Source organism: Drosophila willistoni (genome assembly GCF_018902025.1).
Source record: "Drosophila willistoni isolate 14030-0811.24 chromosome XR unlocalized genomic scaffold, UCI_dwil_1.1 Seg144, whole genome shotgun sequence".
NCBI lineage: Eukaryota > Metazoa > Arthropoda > Insecta > Diptera > Drosophilidae > Drosophila > Drosophila willistoni.
Genome location: NW_025814057.1, coordinates 546,760 through 569,262, shown reverse-complemented (window position 1 = coordinate 569,262; position 22,503 = coordinate 546,760). Strand labels below are relative to the sequence as shown.

General features: G+C 37.7%; 2 protein-coding genes across 5 annotated transcripts; both read right to left on the bottom strand.

Annotated features, from left to right (window-relative positions):
• Positions 1-2,754: 2,754 nt before the first annotated feature.
• On the bottom strand, positions 2,755-5,833 carry LOC6639013. The gene is made up of 8 exons (XM_002062546.3): positions 5,460-5,833; positions 4,714-5,070; positions 4,427-4,643; positions 4,149-4,366; positions 3,959-4,092; positions 3,728-3,882; positions 3,424-3,665; positions 2,755-3,354 (listed from the first exon to the last, which is right to left on the bottom strand). Exons 1-8 carry the CDS (start codon positions 5,598-5,600, stop codon positions 2,935-2,937), a joined length of 1,884 nt encoding a protein of 627 aa, XP_002062582.3. The 5' UTR covers positions 5,601-5,833; the 3' UTR covers positions 2,755-2,934.
• A 3,068-nt stretch (positions 5,834-8,901) lies between these two features.
• Positions 8,902-22,137, bottom strand: LOC6638709. 4 transcript variants are annotated; one of them, XM_047012014.1, is made up of 5 exons: positions 21,902-22,137; positions 10,970-11,614; positions 10,357-10,837; positions 9,991-10,228; positions 8,902-9,922 (listed from the first exon to the last, which is right to left on the bottom strand). In XM_047012014.1, the coding sequence occupies exons 2-5, from the start codon at positions 11,334-11,336 to the stop codon at positions 9,761-9,763; spliced, it is 1,248 nt and encodes a 415-aa protein (XP_046867970.1). In that variant the 5' UTR covers positions 11,337-11,614; positions 21,902-22,137; the 3' UTR covers positions 8,902-9,760. The 4 variants fall into 4 exon arrangements, with proteins under 4 accessions (XP_046867970.1, XP_046867969.1, XP_046867972.1 ...); XM_047012013.1 differs by lacking the exon at positions 21,902-22,137 and adding an exon at positions 15,886-15,980; XM_047012016.1 differs by lacking the exon at positions 21,902-22,137 and adding an exon at positions 15,886-15,980 and having other exon boundaries at positions 10,447-10,837.
• Positions 22,138-22,503: the final 366 nt, after the last annotated feature.

The following is a 22,503-nucleotide window of genomic DNA, read 5'->3' as shown; positions in this document are numbered from 1 at the left end:
AAAAAATCTCAATTTTGTAGCTTTGTTCGATGTAAAGTTGCAGCAATTTGGCTGCCATTTTGGTGTCACCAGAAAGGCTGATAAAAATCGAATGAATCAACCAAACGCCAACGCGCCAAAGAAAAAGATTATTTTTTAATATTAATTTTTTTTATTATTATTACTATTTTTGTTTTTACATAATTATTTCAGTATTTGATTGAAACACTTTCTGGGGCGGGCAGCTGCTGTAAAAATTTCAAGGTCTTTACGTGACTCCAAAATGATGCCGCCAAAGCCCCGCCAATCCGAACGAGGGAGAAAGCGGCACTGGGCGTGTTATACAAATTCAAATAAAAACTAAAAGCACGTTTGGAATCACAATATTCGGGAATGTGATTAAGTATTTGACACTCCAAAAAAGTCAGCAGGATGTTCTTTGCAATTTTTTGGGTGAAAAGTTACAAAATATTATGCAGCTATTAATCAAACTTACCGAATTTCGTGTTATCTCTGAGCACAAACAAATTAAAATTGGATATACACATTTTGCGTTTGTTCAAAAATCTTGTGTGTATGTGTTTGTCTTATTAATTTTTTTCTGAGCCATTAATAAATAAACATAAGTTCATTGTATGCAAAATTGTCTGTGAAAACAATTTTTCATTTGTATACAAATCTAATTTGCCATCATAAACATTTGGATTTGTTTTGTCTTTTTGTTTTGTTTACTTCTCATATGTAGCATGGCTTTATAAATTAATTAGCCAAGGCAATTCTGACTTCTGCAAATCGCAACTAATGATTTAGTGTTAATTTTTACACTCAAGAATCTTTTGGTAAATAGCAACAACAGCAGCAGTAAGAGCGGCAAATGAGCAAACTCACTGACAAACAAAAAAACAAATATTACACAATTAGCAGTTGCAGCAGCGGCAGAAACAGCAGCAACAACAACAACTACAACAAAAACAGCAGCAATAGTTGGGCAATAATATTAAAAGTCCTCAACCATATTAACACTTTGGGCAACGTTTTGCGGCGCGCCACAGCTGAAAATTTGTGTCAAATTCGAACAGCTCGAAGTAGCATCAACAACGAAACCAAACGAAATGAAACTCACGACACAAAAAACGAAAAAAAAAAAAAACAAAACAAAAGCAAAGCAAAGGCAAAGCACATAAATTCAAAATGAATATGACACGCAAAACGCTAAATAGGCATACGGCCCATGAGGAAGTGCCACAAGTGGCACAAGTCAAAATGAGAATTTCAACTTCCTTATGCTTGCCACATGCGTGTCTGTGTGTGGTGGCGCATAAATAAGTCCAAAAACACTCATTAATTAACAGACCCCATCTAGCTAAACATACAAGTAGCAGCCTAAAAGTCTGCTACGAATCAAAAATTACCTTGCTTGCTTTAGAAGTAGGTTCATACATAAGAAAAGCTTATTTCGAAATCTTCATCAAACATTTTAAAAGCATTCGAAAAGTTGTTTCACCTAGGAAACCATCTAAGTCATAGCCCTCACTGTTCTCATAGTAAGAATAATTCAGAAATCAGTCCTTCATGAACAATGTAGGGGTATTATATGTGGTAGCGATATAAATACATTTGAGTATCTTTGGATAAAAAGGATTTCAGATCTCTCCCTTTTTATACCCTTGCAAAAAGGGTATATTAATTTTGGTCAAAAGTGTGCAACGCATAGAAGGAAGCATCTCCGACCATATAAAGTATATATATTCTTGATCAGCTCGACGAGACGAGTTCAAATAGCCATGTCCGTCCGTCCGTCCGTCCGTCTGGATCAACGCAAACTCCTCCTAGACCGTAAGAGCTACAGAGCTGAAATTTTGCATGTAGGCTTGTTTATACTGCAGGCGTTGTATATCTCGGATTCAGCCGGATCGGATCACTATATCATATAGCTCCCATACAAAAGGCAAAGTCACGAACAGTGACTTTTGTCAATAACTTCGTTATTTTCTGAGCGATTGTCGTGAATTTTAATATTGGTGAGTTAATTACACATATAAACGACTATGCCAAATTTGATCAAGATCGGGTGACTATATCATATAGCTCCCATAGGAACGATCTTTCGAAAACAGTGACTTTGGTGAATAACTTCGTTACTTTTGACGCGATTGGTTTCAAATTAAACATTTGTTAGTTTAATATATCTGTTAATGATTGTGCCAAATTTAATAAGGATCGGGTAACTATATCATATAGCTCCCATAGGAACGATCGGTGGAAAACAGTGACTTTGATCAATATCTTCGTTATTTCCTATGTAGGCCGTTCTTTCGCAAACATTAGCCTTTTTAGCTTAAACGTTTTTCCACTTTTGATGGCTATAAGTAAGGAAAGAGTTACCAAAAATGTTGCAAGGGTATACAAACTTTGACGCGGTCGAAGTTAGCCCCGGCCCTCTGGTTTAAATATGCGAAAGTGGGCATGGTCTAAGCAAATAAAATCTGCGCTCGTACTAAGTCCGTATATATGTACAACTCGTAAACGAAATTAGGTTTGCACTTAATGCCTACCTGTATTCGAATGTCACTTCCGCTAACTTAACAGTAACTTAGCAGTAATTCTAACTTTAAAACGAAGCAGTTGTGCGAGGAAAACTAACAGTAACCAGACGGATAGACTCCGGCTTATATCGTGTACTAGCCGTTAGAAGTTTAAAATTTATAAGAATTTATGAATGATTGTTCATCTTATAAAATTCTGCCAGTATAATAAAATACAATTTAAAAAGAGTTAAAAAAAAAAATACCGCATGTATTTATCCAATTAAAAACTGGGATAAATAAAATATAAATGTAACCCAAACAGACATTGGAAATAAACTTAGCGGCTAAACTAAAGATACTCCTTAGGCCTAGAACTTTGTGGTAAACTATTTACAAAACCTTCTTAAAAATACACATTTCCTTCGGATCAATCGATCTGGCCCTTGTGAGCTATATACGAATCATAGAGCGTGGACTCCTTGCGCCGCTTAAGGCGGGAGCAGGCAATGAGCAAAGTGACTGTAAGAATGCAGAGTAAGGCGGAGCAGCTTGCCGTAAGAGCGGAAAACGTTGAGGTCTTTAGGCAAGTCTGGGGGGCTTGCATGGGCTTTGTTTGACGATGGGCGAAGATATCATCACCGTCGTTCTCGCCCTCTTGAAGTACACGTAGCGATTGAAAGAGATTGACGTTCTCGGAAAGGGATGCCTGCCCACCCGGACTATCTGTTGAAGTGCCCGCCTCTGCGAGAGCGTCTGAGTGTGGAGGCACAGAAATATTTGTGGCTGTCTTATTGGAGGTGTCACGCTTGGTAACCGCCTTCAGATTTCGCCAATGGCAGGGCTGGCTCTGTAAAAATAAAATATTTGGAATATTAATACTAAGGAGTACTAGAGATTTTAGCCAAACAACACTCACGGGACAACGTCCATGACACATGCGAACATCGCACTCAATATAAAGAGCCGGTGAACCTGTGAATCGGAATGTCTTCATGTAAGCATACACTTGTGTCTCATATACACCCGAATCCGACCAGGAACCTCTAAACCGGGAAATAAGTTTATCGTCCACAGGACAACCTTGATGATCGATGAGCTGTATGCGCTTATTGGCTCCATTATGGGCATAACAATCATTGACCACGATGTCGAAACCATCTGGAAGAAAAATGATTAACGAAACTAAACTATATCGAGGTAGAGTCCAAAGTTCAACTTACCATATTTACTTCTCATGTAAATGATCAGAGTCAGAGGATCACCCACGCGCACTGGCCCAGTGACTCGAGGACCGCCAATGCCGTACCCGTTTTGTATCTCCATATAGCATTCTGGAGGGCTCAGGGTAAAGACCACAGGATTACCAGTGGCCACTCTAAGAACAACAAAAAATGAGATAATACGTAAAACTGTTTGTAAACCTTTTTCAAGTTTAGTCTCTTTTCACTTACTCCACATCGAGAAAAGGAAAAGTGACTGTTTTCCAGAAATCATATCCGTACTCGCAAGTGACTTTGAAATGTTCATCATATTCCTCCTCAATTAAGGGATTATATTGAACAGTTACAGTATTCCACATAAAATTCTGCAAATTTATATCAAAATGTATAAGAGATAGAAAATGTTTCGCTAGGATCTCACAGTAGGATTTTTGCGACTCTCTTCTTGCAGTGAATTCTTGCCCAAGGTTCCACAACGATTTAATTGAATATAAAATTCATAATAATCCCTTCCTGAACCATTTATGTACATGCAATCGGGATCGTAAGCGTAACCAGCTGAGTAGAGCAAGCCACTAAATGAGCCATTAAAACCTATGCGAATCTTCATGTAATCATCTTGACATTCGGCTTCAATGTCTGGAATAAGTTTGGGGCTCCTTAGAAAAATGTTTGAATGGTTGAATGTTTTCAACTTACGTTGAACTCTGGTGGCATTATGGCCAAATTGTTGATAATCCTGTTCCCAGTATTCCTCATGCCATTTATTGCCATCATATGGAGCCACGTGATAGCCACTGCCATCTGTACCTGTTGGCGCACCACTCGAATCAACACCAGTTGAGTCGTAGGTCAAGTGCACGGGATGTCCCACACGTTGCGGTATATAGCCAGAGGAATCGGGCACATGATCGGGCTATAGAATGGTTAAAAGAGTAGATTGCGTGAAACACATTTCGTATACACAATGGAATCCTTTGTCTGACCACATCATGCTGCAGTTTGTTGCGCTCCACAGTTGCACTGCTGCGATTTGTTGTGTCCTTTGGAAACTTCTTGGAACCCGCCAGTCCAGCACGCTTGCTCAACTTAGAGGCCTGAGTGGTGGGTCCCGATATATACGATTTGGAGGACAGAGCCACCAGCTCCTTCTGACCAACATCTCCCAAAGGATGCTTGAGAGTGCGTGGCGTGGGAGTTGTAGTTTGCACTCGACCCTTACGTAACAATAGTGGAACAGGTGGCAGAGCTGAGGGTGGTGCAGCCTGAGTTGTGGTGGCCACAGCTGCTTTGCTCACGATGGCATAATCAGTGCTGGTCAATTCGAGGCAATCACCAAAGGGCTAAAAAGTCAAAACGTGAAAGGTGCGTTTAAAAACTGCTAAATCAGCTACTGCTGCCACTGCAGCAGGCAGATAGACAACATTATTTTTTGTTCTCTTTGTGTGTTCAGGGGGAAGCTTCGCAATATATGGCAGCGGCGGCATATCCGTTAGACAGGCCCAAAAATTGGCCAACGATTGGTTACGGTTCATGTGCCTCTGCCATAATCAGGAAGTGCATTCTGAGAATGTGATTTAACTGTTAAATAGATTAGATTTTGCAATAGATTTGCTTTGTTCTCGAACCAGCTGTGCAACCACCACCAAAGAAGTCGAACTCCAGTTGAGCTTAATAGTGAAAGGTTCGTTTCGTTCATTTCTTATCCATCTTCATCTTCATCTTCACTCACCTGCAACATGAGCATCAGCCGCAGCAGCATAAGCAGCAGCATTGTGGTAAATCCTCTCATCTCCGATTCCCAAGAGCAACTGTTGGCTACAGAAAGTATACATATATTTGCAAGCATGTCAATATACACATCATAATCCATTTTCAGGGTCTTGCTCAATGCGTGACCTTGCTAGTGGTCACTCAAGTGTTGGTTGGCTGTTGTGCTTCACTTACACCAAATGCGTGAAGCAGGCAGGCAGACAGGCAGAAAGGAAGTATGTGGTTCATAAATTAATTATGGTCAATATGCAGAGGAAAACATGGTTAACAAGCAGAAAATGAAGCAATAGTTGGCCACAACAGCAATACGAAGCTTGGATACCCTTTGATCAGGTGATTCCACAGACTATCAGTCTACATAATGTGGAGGGAGTCGCTTTGTTCCGACTCTCAAGACCCTATCTACAATGTCGCGCTTATTGGTTAAAGCCTAGAACAATAGGAGACGCTTGATAAAGCCAAAGTACTTGATGTTGTTGCTGCTGTTGATGTTGCCGTTGCTGTCAGCCGTTAAGGTCAAAGGCATAAAACTGTCAGCCACTTGCGTTTTGCTTCTCGTTATTAATTATAAAGTCATAGAGCCACCTCTCTGTCTTTGTCTCAGCGTCTTGTTCGCCGCTTCTGAGCGAAGAGTTACATTTTGATGACAGTTTAATGAATTATGCGATTTCATTTTGCTCGCACTTCACTCTGTGTGGATGCTACCGAATTCTAGACTCAACTCCTAGCTCAAACTAAGCCGCCAAGTTGGGCAAAATGAAAATGCTTGGCTGGTTTTACACTTAGCTGTAAAAACGCACGCCGTTTGCTTAATTGTTGTTATAATTACTTTAGCTTCAACATGTTGTTGTTGCTGCTAGTGTTTGTTTGTATTCGTATTTTTTTGTTTTTTGATATTTTTGTTTAGTTTACTTGGTTATGCAATGGTTTTAAGTTTAAAGTGTTTGGTTTCGGTTTTTGGCTTTCATTATTTTCAGCTGTGGTTCTTTGCTTTATAATTACATTTAATCGTAGTTGTAGCCTGACCTTGAGCTGTTTCTTGGCTCCTTCTGCCTTTGCTGTTTTGGCCACCTTTGTGTGGGCTGAACATTAAATGGAATAGCTAACGGTACCGGAAGAGCAATAAAACAACACACAATAAATTTTTATTCTGAGCATTGAGAATCAAAAAGTTCTCCTAAGCGTTATCAGTTTTCCATTAATATGAGACAAAATAACTCCATTACATGCCTTTATATAGAATTATTTAATGCTAACTAAACAAAGGCACGTACAAATGCAGGAAAACAACTATTAAATACTGATGACCAAAAGCCAAGTCCTTTGATCATTATTATCTTAATTGAAGACAACAAACTGCAAAATACCAGCCAAAACACTCAGCAACTTATAATTTGTCAAAGTCTCTGAAATATCTTTTTGTATCATTTATTTATTTCAATGCACTTACCTTTGTTACAAATATCCACAGGATTGATATATATATATAAAATTTAGGCTGTCTCTTTACTTTTTAAAGCTTGTAAAACAAGAAAAGACCTAATGAATCGGCACAAAGAATATTTTTTTTAACACTTTCTAAGTTATTTACTTCTTGGAATGTTATACTGCCAGCTTTTGGCAATGCACTGATCTCTGACCTACTCCAATGTTAAAGTATTTACAAAATGATTACTTCATAATGTTCACAAATTTTTACACGAAAAAAAAAAAAAAAAAAACAAACGCAAGAAAAGTTGACCTATTTCCCGTGACTTTTCACGAAACTCCTCCAGGCGTCGTTCATAAAACTTGACGAGGCGTACCAAAAGAAATAGTACAAAACGGTTTCACTTTCAATATGATAGCTCAGATGATTTTTTCTCTTTCCGTTTTTGGTTGGATATTGCCCGATCTTTTTCTACGTCATTTATGCCGTTTATCAGGTGGTTTGCTTTAGATGTTACACGTCTTTTTCGGAAAAGTGTTGTTGGTTTTTGGGTTTTCGCTTTTTGGCAGACCGAAAAATCACTCAAGTGCAACTTGCCAAATAGAATCACAACGAGTCGTTGTGCTGGTGGATAGATCTGAGAGGTTGTTGCCTAATCTTACATAATATGGCCAGGGCGCCACCACCACAACGAGAGAGAAAGATGTGCCTTACGAACAAACGGACGATGGTTTGCAGCTCTTCGCGTTACGCTTAGGTGTGAAGCCAAGCGCAGCTGGTGGCGGACCTTTATAAAGTTTTTCCACCACATCCAACCACATCCAACCACATCCAACAAGCCATTCATCCACTCATCCACATGGTTAGAAGTGTGGTAGAAGAAAATGAAGAAGTTAAAGAAGAGCTCTGCTCCCCCCAAGTAACGTAGTTGGGTAACGTTATCACTCCATCCTCTTGATTTACTTTCATTCAAGCAATCAAAGTTACCGTTCATTTACAAGTTCGCAGAAATGCAGCATCAGCATCTAAGGAGGAACTGACCGACCCCTTTTGGTCTTTCAGCCAAGGTCAACGCCTTGCATTTACCTATAACGGTAACTGTCTTTTAATTACATTTTCCTAAGATTTTACCAAGCGTGTCTGCCTGTCTATGTGTTTGTCGGTTTCTGTGTGGGGGTTTTATAAAATACAAATTGCTAATTACTTAGTTTGTTTAAACATTTTAACGGTGTTTTAAGGTGTCTTGTGAAAGGCACCCCCGCCTCCACATGTTGACCCTGGTGGTGCGCTAATGGCATGCAAGGGCAGCGTTTTTCACCAGTGTGACGACTGATTCCTAGTGCGCCCAAGTGAAATACGCACCTCGGCAAAGTTGACCCACATTTAATTTGCTGCCACAAACAGTTTTAAGCGCTGGTGATGGTTACATCAGTTTCAGGGGTTAGAAAATAAATCGTATTATGTAATGGCTCTGGCAATGGTCGTCCAAACAGATTATTAATAATGGTAACAAAACACACGCATCATCCATTAATCGAATATATTTTTTCTGTTTCAACGACTTATAATTAGGATAACATGGAATTTTTCACAATTTGCAATACATTGTTTCCCGTGACACTTCTGAGATCCTTCTATGTATCTAAATTTGTTGTGAAATGTGAAAATAAACGTTCGGCAAAGTAAATTTAACGGCCGACAGTTTTGTGAGATTTTTAAAACTATTTTCCTTCTCGCTCATTTTCATACAAAATTGCATCATCCATTAAATTCAAATTTGTCGACTTTTCATATTCTGTATATACTTGGGTATATTCAGGTATTGTATAGGACGAAGTTTACATTTCCGTTTAAGACTTATATATCCATTTTCATTCTTCCCTTCCCTTTTAAAAGCAATTAGCACTAGAGTCGTGGTAGACTCCAGTTTATTTATAGCCAATTTGAATGAATAAAACTTCAATAACTTTAAGTTTTAGCTTAGTCATTTTTATTGTGTTTTTCTATATTTTATACTTTTTTTGTTTGTTTCTTTTCTATATTTTCACACTTTTTTTCATACTTTTTGTCCCATTTGATATCCTTTTTTCATTTCTCATATTCATCAACATAATCAAGCATACACATTTACATAGATAAAGATCCGATTCATCAAGCATAATAATAATACATTGTCATAAACAAAAACAAAAAAAAAAAAATAGGTAAACCATACATCAGAGAATCAGATCCCTTGAATTTTTGTAGCGTTTTGTCGACTTGTTAGATTTAAAACTAAATTCCTTCAATCATTCGATTAACATAAGCTTTTTATAGAAATTAATTATAATCGTGGGTGTTTCTTTTGTTTAAATAAATAATATTAGATCTACTGTAATATAATATTTTTGTTACAATCCTTTCATTCTTTTTTTTTGACATTTTTTATAGTTTTTGTAATTTTTGTTTTGGTTTAATATGTATAGTTTAAAATTTTTATTGCATTTTTTTGGTAGTTTTTGTTGTTTTCCTTCTTTGTTTTAAATTGAAACTGTGAACATTTAAAATCTACAGATTTACACCAATAATTATATATAGTTATTTATGTATGAATATATTTTTTTTTCATTGTTGGTTTTTTTTTTACATAGTTTTATATTAATATTTTTAGTGTTGCTAAATTTTGATATTTATATATATATATATTATTTTTTTTTTGTGGTTGCGGTTAAAATACTAATTAAAACTGATGCTGATCTTGCCATGATTGTTTGAAGATATTTTTATATATATATCTATATATAATTGTAATCCTTCATATTTAGAAAGAGGGATTGTGGTTGGAGGGAGGCTTAGAAGCAGCATTTGCGGTTGTTGTTGGCGCCACTGACCAACTTGCAGTGTTGCATGTCCGAACGACGCGGCCGGTTGGCCTTGGCCTGAAAATCGCGAACCTTATTCGAACGTTTGATGGCGCTGCGACATAGCTGCTGGTGCTGCTTCTTGTTGTTGCTCTAAAAAGGTATCAATAATTGCGATGGATTAGTTTAAGAGCAGGAAGTATGGATATGTGTGTATTTACCTTCTGGCTTTGGCGAGCCAGAGTCTGTTGCTTCAGCTGAGCCGCCGCATGACGATCGAAACGTGCGTTGTGCGAAGAACGCTGTTCCTGCACGATATTTGCAGGCTCTGAAACGGCCTGTGCATCCTCCAGTGATTCGTGCTCCTGCTGCTGTGACACTTCTGCTGCCCCGAGATCAAGATTTACAAAACTTTCAGTGCCCTCCTGAGTGGGCCTAATACTACGGTAAACGGACATGCTGCAATACAAAAGGGAAAAGACATACGTAATGAGAATTCCTTTAGAATTTGTTGCGTTAAGCATGGTGCCGGTATGAAGAGGGATTGAAGGTGTTTTATGTGTGAGTGTTGAATAAAGATCACCAACCTTGGATGCTCAATCAATAGATTCTCAAATGGTGAAGTTTCCATATTGATTGGCCCAATCGAGGTGAAGCATGGTGGCGGTGTTACGTACCAGGACTCCTCCATGAGCACGCCATTAGCTTGACCACCCTGCTCACTGCCACAAGGTGATGCCGGAGCCGTAGCTGCCGCCGCAACATACAGTGACTGACTCACATTATTGTCAGTGTCAGACACGCCAGCACATGACGGCACACTTCTGGGCGGGCTTAGGGTTGAGATGCTTAATGGCCGATTTACGCGCGAGCGTTGCATATAATTGCGCTGCTGCTGTGGCCGCGGTCCACTGTAAAGGGAATGCGAGTTGATATGCTGACGGCGGCGCGCCGATGCAGCCGCCGATGATGCAAGGCCATGGCTTGCAGATCCTGCTTTCGGCTGAAGTTCCACCACCGATAGCTCCTCCTCGGAGTCGCTGCGTGGCAGAGAATCCTCCTCTTCGTCTGCCAAAAGATTATTAATATCATTAATATTTGAAACTTTAAATTTAGTTTAAAGTGGACGATTAATTGATTGATTGTGCTTTAGTTTCAATAATTGGTGTTCAGTTTTTGTCAGTTTTCTTTATAGCTTACCTTCCTTTTCGACAATATACCATTCGTCCTCGTCAAAGTCCTCGTCAATGCTAATACCCCCGCTAGGAGTGAGTAGCTTCGTTATAGTTGGCGGCTGTTTATGTTGCTGCTGTCGCTGTTTGCCCCGACGATTTTTGGCGCTGCCCCCACCACGTTTACCGTTATTATTGCTGCGCACAGTGCCTCGATTATTGCCCGTTACCGATGGCGTTGATGAGGTCACCTCAATTACATCTCCAGCGACCTGATCGTTGCCAGAATCGTTGTTGTTGCTGCCGCCGTTGCCGGGATTGGATAATTCGTTACTTTGAGTTGACTCGTCAGTTGCTTGCGCTCCAAATAGAAACGTTGCGAGACTGCTAAACATTATACAATCCACTCGGTCCTCGGATGTACGGATGCTACTGTTCGCTGTACGGATAGCTTGCGTATTGCTTTTTGGAGTTAACTTCTAGAAGATTGTTGTTTCAATGAGATCAATATACGTTAAGTTTTTAGAGTTTTATCAGTGCAATTGTATAATAGAGAGATTGCTTATAATGTTGCAAGTTGTTGGTTTTGTTCCTTGGATGTTGCTCAGTCTTTATATTCGCTTATTTTTGCTGCGTCTTTGTTTTTGCTGTGTACTTGTGTTTCTGTGTGTAGCTAAAAAAAAAAAAAACAAAAACAAAACAAGACGGTTAGGCAAAAGAAAAAACGTCAGAAAATTGTTCATTCAACAAATGAGCTTAGCAAATTGTGCGCATATTGCGTAATCGGGCAACATCACCATCCACCAGCGCCACCATCTTCACCCTTTTTCTATTTCCATTTCCCCATTGACTGGCTTTCCCATTTTAAGCTGCGTCAGTAAGCAACTGCAAACTGTATGTACATATGTCCAACGAGTCGGCTACTTACATACAGTTCAAGTGAAAGCATTCCCGGCTACATCATGCAAAAATAATCCAAACCTTAATAGCTATTAAAAAGCCAAGTACTTGTCATCTGCGTGGTAACTGAGAATTCTTTTCCATTAGTAAACTGAGTCGTGTTTTACTCATAGTCCACAACCCCAAGTGTGCTCACATACATATGTATGTATGTATGTACATATATATAATTGTGTTCAGGTGGAAATGTTTTCTTTATCTTTTACTGATGCTGATTGAAAGCAAAGCTTTATTTAGAAAAACAATCTAAAGATGGCAATTATTTCAGACTAGACATTCATTATTATTCACGATGAAAACTATATTAAAGTTTGATAGGCACTGTGCTGCACCCGCTGATGTGCATGTGCCATGCATATGATCAAGTCAATTATATTATATAGAGGTACCATACAATACATATGTATATACAATTGGAATTGAGCTCATGTCATGACAATGGGAAAATATCGGTGAGTGTGTGTTTGTGTCAACTGAATTGCTTGAAAACGTTTGCCATTTCCACTATTAAGTGCAGCTGATAATCAAAACTGTGCCAATGGGCAAACTGAAGTGGAGTGCTTTAGAGGATAAGGATGATGGTTGCTTGCTGGTGAAATTATGCATGAAAAGAAAACTGAAAACCCCAAAACAAATGCAACAACCATCATGGCCAAAACGAAGCGAATGGAAAGACAAAAGCCAATTGCACTGGCAATGGCAATTGCATGGCCTGGTAAAGCAAAGCAATTTGCAATTTGACCGCAAACAAAACGCAAAAAAACACGTTTACATGAAATGCACACAATGCACTGGGGCCTATAAAGAGGCAAGTGAAATCTGCACAACAACCATCAGAGCTAGCGAACTGGCAGCAAATGCTTTTGATGGAGTCCATACCCTACCGAGGAAAAGGCAAATGCCAGCGAAAGCTGAACATAGACTTTAATGATGGGCATAAAGTCTACTCGAAAATTCGACAAATCACCAAACACACCAAACATTGTAAGAGTACGGTCTTAATTTGGAAATTTCAATCGATAAACAAGAAGAATAGGCATTCTATCTCAAAAAGTACTGTCGCAGTGATTTCAAAGTGTTAATTCCTCCGAAAAATCGTAATGCAAATTCGTCATGAAAACTAGGAAACGACCTCAAAATGTTTCTTTTGTAACCATATTTTGCCACGATGTACATATTTGGCTTTGACGTTTGGCATTCAAACAATTACATTTACAAGTGCATTAGTTAGATCGTACATATATATGTATGTATGTATGTATACATATATGAATATCTAAACATTGGCACAAAGTATGCATAAATATGCAATTATTGTGGTTGCAGTTACCCACATTGCGGATGTCCGTGCAAATTTGTCCATCCATTGCGTTCGCGCAAGAATTTTATTTTTAAACACGTCGAACACAAAAAAACACCAATCAAACGTCATTGGCATATACTTTTCACTCTTACACAGACCCCCAGCCATAATAGCTGATAACCTCCGCACAGTAACACAAAGGCACCAGCTCAATCTGGGCCCTGGGCCATTGGCTTGATGTTTGTACTTGATTTGCAGTAAATCATTTTCACTTTTGTCACCAAAGAGCTATATAAAAGTGACCTTGGTTGAATGTAAGCAGGTCTGCAAATTATATGTAATATGTAGAATATAAGTATATATACATGTACCTACACATATACCTGTACCTGTATAGATATATCATATATCTATAAGGCTCTTTAAAATGTATGACAACAAATTGCATTTAGCTGTGCTTAAATTCACACAAACTCAATCATATATGTATGTGTATGCCATGACCTTGATTGATGAGTGTTTTGTTTGATTATATAAGTTGTCTAGATATACATATGCTGTTTATCATATATAGTAAATTTATAAATATTGCTCAAGTCAATATACCTTGGTGCAGTTATAGTTTGTTTTCTTTTTTCTTTCGGTTTTTTGATTATCATCGTGTGTAATATACTGACAACTTGATGCACTCTAAAATAGTATTACGATAAGACACACGCTAGACGCTTCGACTAGACGGCGACGTTCTCAGCTATGCGAACATGAATATATAGTATATGTCTATATGTCTACAGCTCGACAGCCTAGAATGTGTCTTCCAAAGGTTCTACAAACAAAGGGGGCGAGAGAAGGAGGCAGAGAAAACAGAGTTGAATTCAACGTGGCTAAAGAGCTTGAACTAATTCAACTAAAGTTTGTTTAACATCTGGTAAACTAATGATATTGCGAATCAAGGCAAATAAGAATCTAATAAGTTTTTTATTCGTTTAGCTCATATTTATATAGAATTCTAAGATATAAGTTGCTCTCTTATCCAATTTATTCTAATTTACACCTTATCTATGTCTATAGTCTACATTTGGGAGCAAATTATAGCAACAATATTGCATCAGTTTTACATAAAAACTTTGGAATTTCATTCATATCAAAGAACTGTATATACCTGCACTTGAATTATAGAATCTATAAAATAAAAAAAAAAATAGATAAGAATTTTTTGATATTCATTTGCGAAACTTTACGAAATTCGCCCACTTGACTTGAGATGCCATAAAAATGAAATCACCAAACAAAGAGCTGTATCTTGCGCAAAAAAAAAACATATATACAGAATATAGGAACTGATATTTAGCTTTATAGGTAAGTATACCAACTACCTATACACCCATATACAGAACACATACATACAGGTACATATGTATAATACAATCAACGGCCATTGGCGTAACTGATTAGCTTAAAGCTTCCTTTGTTTTGTTGCCATTATGTGTATGTATGTGTTTCCCTTTCATTTATTCTGTTTCTGCTTCTGTTGTTTTTTGGCCAAATTCAAACAATTTGCCCACTTCGATGAGTTATATTTGTTATGATGCTGGTGGATGTGGGGGGTGGGGGCGGACTTTTCTTTTTTTTAAGAATTATGCAATCTTTCCTCAATGACGTCAGCTACAACCTTGATTGGGAGAGCGCAATAAAACCAAAAGCCAGAATGACTTTTTTCGTTTGGTTACGTTTCGCTTCTACAGAGAGAACATGTAAGTCAGTCTTACTAATTGCACTTAATTGTTATACCATTATCTGGGCAAATCAGTTGATGATGATTATGACGATATTGTGGGTTGCCTCACCTTAAAACACTTAATATTATGTTTGTTGTAGATGGTAGTTGTTGCTGCTGTTGTTGTTGTTGTAACAGGTTCAAACAAAGAAAACCGAACGTAATGTCTTTTTGGAGAAAATAAAATACTATCCGTGAGTAGTATGTTATACAGAAAAACAGAGACAACGAGAGAGAAAGAGAGAGATGATTCGATGAGGGAAGGCACAACCACAGGCAACAGTTTAGAAAGATACTGCTAAGTCGACACTCGTTTGCCAACTGAAAACAGAAAATTTTGTTTGAACGGAAGCGCATTTGAATTTCAAAAGCGCACCAAATGAAGAACCAACAACAACAACAACAACAACAACAAAAAGCTACAAGCTACATCAGCTATGGCGAGAGCATATCTTTTGTAGACCAGAGCCAGTATCTGTGTCTGCGAGGGTAAGCACAAAAGTTCCCAAAAAGCTATTACTCTTCACATAAAAGTATGACGGAGAAACGATATTACAAAGCACTTTTCCCTGCAATTATGTCACTTAATCAGTGTATATTAGTTTTGGATAACTAAAACAATTTAAACTTGCATATTTCTGCTGTCCAAAATTATTTGTAATTTCCACACATAACAAAACAAAAACAAATAAAGATTAAAATTAGTTTGTACTTTTTCACAACTTCTGGCTTAACCCTCGTGTTTGTTTCGGCCAAGTATTTGGCTTCTCCAATTTTAATTTTTGTTGCACTCTCACAAATCACAAAGTCTTCATATTTTGTTTTCTTAAATTTTTTTCTTTTTTGGGTGGGGGATGTAGCCAAAAGGTTTGGGTACATAGTTTTTTACTGATTTTTTAATTACCTATATCTCTGCCGATTCGAATAATGTTTAAAAAATTTTGTTTTCCTTCGGTTTTCACTTTTCGCACTGCACTTGGCGTTGCGTTTGCTTTCAAATATCAAAGGCGAATGCCAGCCTCAGCAGAAGTAAAGCAACAGCTGAGCATTTGGGCATTGGGGCATTGCGATAAGAGAGATAGAGAGAAGCAGAGAGAGAGGAAAGACAAAGAGAGAGAGCGTATCTAAGCACATAATTATGTATTTTTTTAAAACGCAAAAAGGCCTGAGCTGTGGGGCTCTGTAGACGGAGGGGAGAGGAGGACGTCAAAATTTATGCTCCACCAAGCAGCTGAGGAGCACCAGCTGGTAGGAAGAAGGAGAGGTTGGTAGTGCGATCATACGCAAGTTTCGTGATTTTTTGTTTAACAACAAAAAGCAAAGCTCTCTTTGCTAGCGCTCTTTCTCTCTCACTCTCTCTTTCTCACTCATACAACAAAGAGAGGCGATCAGCTGGTGCTGTGATGTTGTTGTCCGCTTGACACACTTTTGCTCCCTCTCGTATAAGTTTTTCTATGTACATCCATATGTATGTGTGTATTTGTGTATCTATATCTTTTTCTGTGTTTTTTGTTATTATTTTTTTTCTTTTCTATATCTGCCAGACCAAGTGGCTCTTTGCTGACTAAGCCAACATAGTGAGAAAGGGGTTGGGTATAGTGCGAAGGAAGAGGATTGCCAAAGTAGTTCGCAGCTGTCTGCTCAAAGTTCAGACTCATATGTATGTACATACATACATATGTACATACATAGATGGATGTATAGATAGATATATTCGTCGTAGTGGTATTCTTTCAATGAGCTTATTAGCAATGAAGTTTATGCCAAGTCACGTTGAGAAGTGCAAAAACTTTGCCAAGGCAGCAGTCAGTCAAAACGCATAAAATTGCTAATCTAAATTCAAAAAAAAAAAAACAAATAAGGATTTTGCTATCTAAAAAAAGTAGCCAATTTTGAATTCAAAATATATGTTTGTAGGTGTGGACACTATTAAGTCAATGAGTTATGATATTATGCAATAGAATCAAACACGGGACAGCTATTTAATAGATATACATATACCACATACCCTATATTTCTAATACGAAATGTTCAAATCTTATCTTAGTTAAAACGTTTATCAACTTGGTAACCAACATTGTGAGAGTTCAATAATGTAGTAATTTTTCCAAGTCATTTAAGAAATTAAAAACATTTAAACGAAAATTATTTTAGTTTATTAAATACGCTAAAACTTGTTGGTTCACTCAAAACTTTGTGGTTCACTCAAAACTTTTTGAATTCTATTCAATGAAAGTGCTCGATATTTATCATTGCTTAAGTATATGCATACATAGAAAGAATCTGGCCAAAAACCAAAACACAACCTGATGGCCAGGTTCAAGGTTAGTTTGTGCTTGTATTGCTATATAATGTAGATGCATTTGTATTGGTTTCATCAGCTTGTATTCTTGATATTTTTAGAAACGTTTTTATCATGCAACAGCTGACAGGCTCGGCGACAAGTTGTAGCTCACATCTGCGGCTACAAAACTGAGCACTACAAACATGAATGCCCACACCAATACAGGTAGAGTACAGTATATCTCCTATATACCTAGGTTGCTATATACATATCTAAAAATTTTGTATTTTTTCGTTTTTGTTATTTTCATAATAACATTTTTTTGGCCACACGCGCACAAACAACAATAATATGTACGTGTAGGTATTATGCATATACACACACACACACTCATACCTTTTACGCAGATTGGTGGAATACAATAATATAAACAAAATTGGCGTCATTGCATAAAAAAACAAAAGAAAAACAAATCACAACGACTGTCTCTCTGACAACACTTTAAACTTAAATAAACAACGAAGAACTACATATGTATGTACATATGTATGTATGCATGGAAAAAAGTCTTGCAAACAAAAATACAATTTCCAGCATTTCTTTTGTAGACAAACCCCATAAATTATAAGCATCCCATGTAAATGGGCTGGAAACCTCAACAAATGTTTGGCATTTATCTAAACAAACATGCGAGAGCCAAAAGAAGAAGTTGGGGGCGGTTCAGCATCAAAGGGCTCATATCTAGGCTACTGCGCATAAGACGAAAAGCCAAGTACGAACAAAACACTAAAACATCGTCCCCAACTCATCGGCTTGGGGGAATGGTGAGAGCAAGCATAGCTTAAAGCAAATTGCGCAGCAAATGCAAACGCCAACGCATTGCAAGAGCCTCAAATGCGTCATTCTGACCGTGGATTTCATTGAACATGAAATAATTTCAACAAAACCATCCAACTGGTAATCTAAAACAAGTGTTTCAAAATCCTTTAAATTCGATTTTCTTTAACATGTATGCGGACTTTCGTTTTATTCTTCTTATTTTAATAATTTTGTGCTGGAGCGCCGTACAGAAATAAATATGATTGAGACACGCCGTGGAGATTGGGCAAGTTGAGTGTGTTATTGCTCTTGCTTATCAAATCGTTCGATCGATGATAAATATGGCACACAATGAAATCAATTAAAATTATATACGAGAATTTCAAGTTCGCATACCTGTAGCCCCCTTTGGGATTGGGGTTTTGGGGGCTGCGGTTGCACTTTGCCTCCACAAGTATTAATGGCATTTAGATGAGCTTTTTATTGTGCATGTATATGCATATACATATTCACTATATAAATATATAAATGATACGATCATTTACTTGTATAAAACGTAATTTCAATCGACGCAGTTTTTATGCCTATACCTACATACCTATTTAGTCTGATTTTGATAGGCGACGACGCATTAATTTTATCACTTTGTTTATCAGTGCCAGCAAATATCTTTCTATATACTTATATGCACATATGCTTCTAGATATAATCTGTATAGGGATGGGCCAATAGGGTCAGACACTCAGTCAGCCAGTCAGTCAGTTAGTTAGTCAGGTATAGTAAATAATGTCAATCAATCAATTGTATAGTCAAATCATCGAACGCCGACTTCTATCGCCAATTGCATCAGCGTGTGTGACTCTTAATATTCGGCCCTTAGCCCCAAGGCAATTACATATATATGTATGTACATATGTATAGTAATATTAAGCGACGTAGTTAACTAATATGTATTACATGTTTGCATATTATACTTTCATGCTCATTCGTTTTGAGCCTGATCGTACATGAGCTCCTTAGAGTGTATACATATGTACATAGCTACATGAAGCTTTACAATTGCCTACTTTTGGGAACAGAGTTTGATGTTGAGATACTGTAGTGGTCGCTCACTCGATAATAACTAATCGATTTTGAAATCCATTCCAAAATAGCCATGAGAAAATGTCCTTTCTCTTGCTTCGTGGGGAAACTCTTGCATAAAATGCTAAAAATAGAAATGAAAACCTCAGTTGGTTACTATAACTGAAACATTTCCCCTACTTTCCAACGAATTTCTCCCGCACCTTTCTCTCGCCGGAGAGGTACCTCACTCCTAGCTATCTCAATCTCTCTCTCTCTCTCTCTCTCTCTCGCTGTTTTTTTCTGGCTCTCTGGTATGTGTTGTTTACAAACAAAATAGTTTGACCTGCGCAGTTTGAAATGAGGGTCTACAACTTGAACTCGATACCTCCTAGCCTTAACAAATGTTTTGGTCGTCAACTCTCTTTTCTTTTTTTCTCTTACTCTTGGTCAATGCTTTTCCACTGCAATTATATATACATACATGGATTTAAAAAAGGGTATATTTATAAATATTACATATATATATGTATGTATAAATAGCAACTTCCGCATAGAAGTTAGTTAAAAAAGGGCTGCAGCTTCCTTTTGACATTCTAATTTTGTTATTTTTTAATTCCACTCGTCGGGGTCACCTTTGCTATTTGCCTGACTGTATTTAAACCTCATTATAGCATCGATTAAATGTTGGCACGTTAAATTATGGGCCACGTCAGTAATAGCAGCAGTAACATCGCCACCACCACTAACGGCACCGCCACCGCCACCACCACCAAACCCCCTTCTGAGAACTGCGCAGTATGCAGTCAATTTGTATTACTGGGCCTACCACCTGGATTTGTTTACAACCCCCAAGAAGGCTGCAACTTACAAAATCATGACGTAATTTTCTTCTTATAATTTTTCAGTATTTCATATATGTATTATATGGAAACGAATTCTCTCACAATTGTCGGGACCTTGACTTTGTCCTGAAGGTCCTGAAACAGATTTAGACAAAAGTCATTTGTAGTTTATTTTTGAGGATTGAAAAATAATCGCCGTTTTGCGATTAGCCGGAAATTACCTACTTATCGTTACAGTTTTTGCTACCTGTGAGCAGGCAAGGCGATGGCACGTCTAATGATTGTCAAATTAAAAGACAAGCCAAAAGTCTAGACTCCAGAGCAAGTGCATGTCGATTCGACTGATTACCGCGACATTTAGCCGATCTTGACAACGACTATTTGGCGGATGCATACGAATTGAATGCCAAAAGACTAGTAGCATCAGCTGTTAACCGATAAATTCATGTGCAAACATATACACATAGAACCCCTAAACAACTGGCCAGACTTGATTTATCTTTGCAAAGGTAGGCACTCTTTCAGGCAGCTTCTCCAACTTCTGTCTTCTACCCAAAAGACAATGGTTGTCCGCTGTTTCAAGACCTGTTCTGCACTTTTTTCTTTTGCTTTTGTTTTCTTTTATTTCATTTTTCTATACCCTGCATAGGGTATTACAAAAATTGTCAGATATTTGTAACGCAAATAAGGAGTAACTCCCAATTCACCCAATTCCGTCCGTTTAAGTCAATTTAAAAGGTGCAGGGCTAAAACTTGGTATTTAATCATAGAGAAATAGAGGATGGAAATCCGGATCGTAGAGCCATCATATAGGAACGATAGATCAAAAGATTAAACAGGTGATTGTAAGAGTTCAAAGGTCTTGTATGTATAACTGTCAAAGACTGTAAGGGTATGTACATTTCGGCTTAGCAGAAATTAACTTCTATGATCCTTTTTTTTTTTGTTTTTAGTTTTCTGCATGATTCACATAGGGTTTTGTTTTTGTTGTTTTGACCTGCGTGTGTGTACCTTGAACTGGGTATCTTTTAGATAATCCAGCAAAAACTACTTTGCGGTTTCCAAACAAAAACAAATAGGAGCACAAAAAACTTTAAGGACGGTGGTGACGGAGGATGGTGACTAAAGATGTATTTTTAAAGAATATAGGAAAATGGTTAAGAACAGGAAGGCCAAGTTAATTAAACTAAAACCCAGAAAAAATGTACATAGATCGTTGACAGGCCATGCGATGCATTTATTTGTATCTACGACTTTGAATAAAATTTCTATGAGTTCAAAGAGTTTCGCCTAGTTTTCGATGTGATTTGTTTCTTCTTGGGTTTTTGATAATGATCACACTACAAATGCTGAAAACGTGATGCAATTCAAATTTATGGCTATTAGATGGTAAGAACAAAGTAGAGAAAACAAAATCAGCTAAAAGAACTTTGGGGACTCGTGTTCTGTGGAAAAAGTGCACACATAGACCCACAAGGCACACACACGGCACACACATACACAGACACACACACGCTCACTCACAGTCACAGTCATACTAATGCAAAAAGTGTGAACTCTGTGCGGATGCGAAGGTGCAATCAGATTTTTTCACATTTTTACTTATGTATGTATGTAATTTTTTTGTGTATGTATGGATGTACAATATTTCGCATGGCTGCACTTTTGAAGTGTATAAAGTATGTATGCACTAAGTATATAGCAAGGTTTAATATGTACATATGTATGGGGAAATAAATATATTTAAATGCATCTGTATGCTATGTATGTAAATAGACATACATAAATATATGTAAATAGACATACACATATGTATATGTAGAAGTATATCACTTCCGCAAAAAAACAACACCGAAAATAGGGGTTAAAACGGATAAAAAAAAACCAACAAGGAAATTGCATTTACTTACATTGACTTAAGCTTAGCTATGGATTTTATTGATCGATAGTTTAAGCACCTTCTCTGCCTTAGCTAGTGGTAACAGGTTGGATTTTTTTCTATTAAATGAAACGCACAGTGGATTTCTGTTAGTTTTTTTTATGTTCAGTTGTATCTTCGATATTCGATTCGAAGAAAAGGTAGTCCAAAAAAAAAACACCAACTTCTTCGTGACGTATTATCGTTTGTATGCTAACAACGACTGACGGCGAGCGAATGACGAGGATGATGATGGCCTATGGCTGAGGGTTCAAAAGAAAAAAACACACACACACACACCTAGGCCTCGGTACTGGTGTTTTGGTATTGGTGTTGGTGTTACCAGCTCAGCTGGGCTCGACACACTTACCCTGTTTTTGCTGCTGTCACTCACACATGTACACGGACGCACCGCGTCCACGGGCGTAGGAAGAGCGCAGCATTTTACCTAGCAGTTTTGCGAGTAAATAGTAAAGTTTATGAGCAAAACTGGATAAAACTAGGAAGATAACTTTGAGTTGTACATATCCCATTTAGGACGTCCCCTTAGGATATGATTATGGGTACGCCCATGGAACACACACCACCTCTGTC

Bases quoted from the DNA above. Each gene is read 5' to 3' on its own strand.
- LOC6639013 (XM_002062546.3), bottom strand. From the start codon at position 5,600: ATGGATTATGATGTGTATATTGACATGCTTGCAAATATATGTATACTT. The intron at 4,367-4,426 runs GTAAGTTGAAAA...AACTTATTCCAG, and splicing joins TAATGCCACCAGAGTTCAAC to ACATTGAAGCCGAATGTCAA. The intron at 3,666-3,727 runs GTAAGTTGAACT...TTTTTCTTCCAG, and splicing joins TTACATGAGAAGTAAATATG to ATGGTTTCGACATCGTGGTC.
- LOC6638709 (XM_047012014.1), bottom strand. From the start codon at position 11,336: ATGTTTAGCAGTCTCGCAACGTTTCTATTTGGAGCGCAAGCAACTGAC. The intron at 10,838-10,969 runs GTAAGCTATAAA...ATCTTTTGGCAG, and splicing joins GTATATTGTCGAAAAGGAAG to ACGAAGAGGAGGATTCTCTG. The intron at 9,923-9,990 runs GTAAATACACAC...ATACCTTTTTAG, and splicing joins TGGCTCGCCAAAGCCAGAAG to AGCAACAACAAGAAGCAGCA.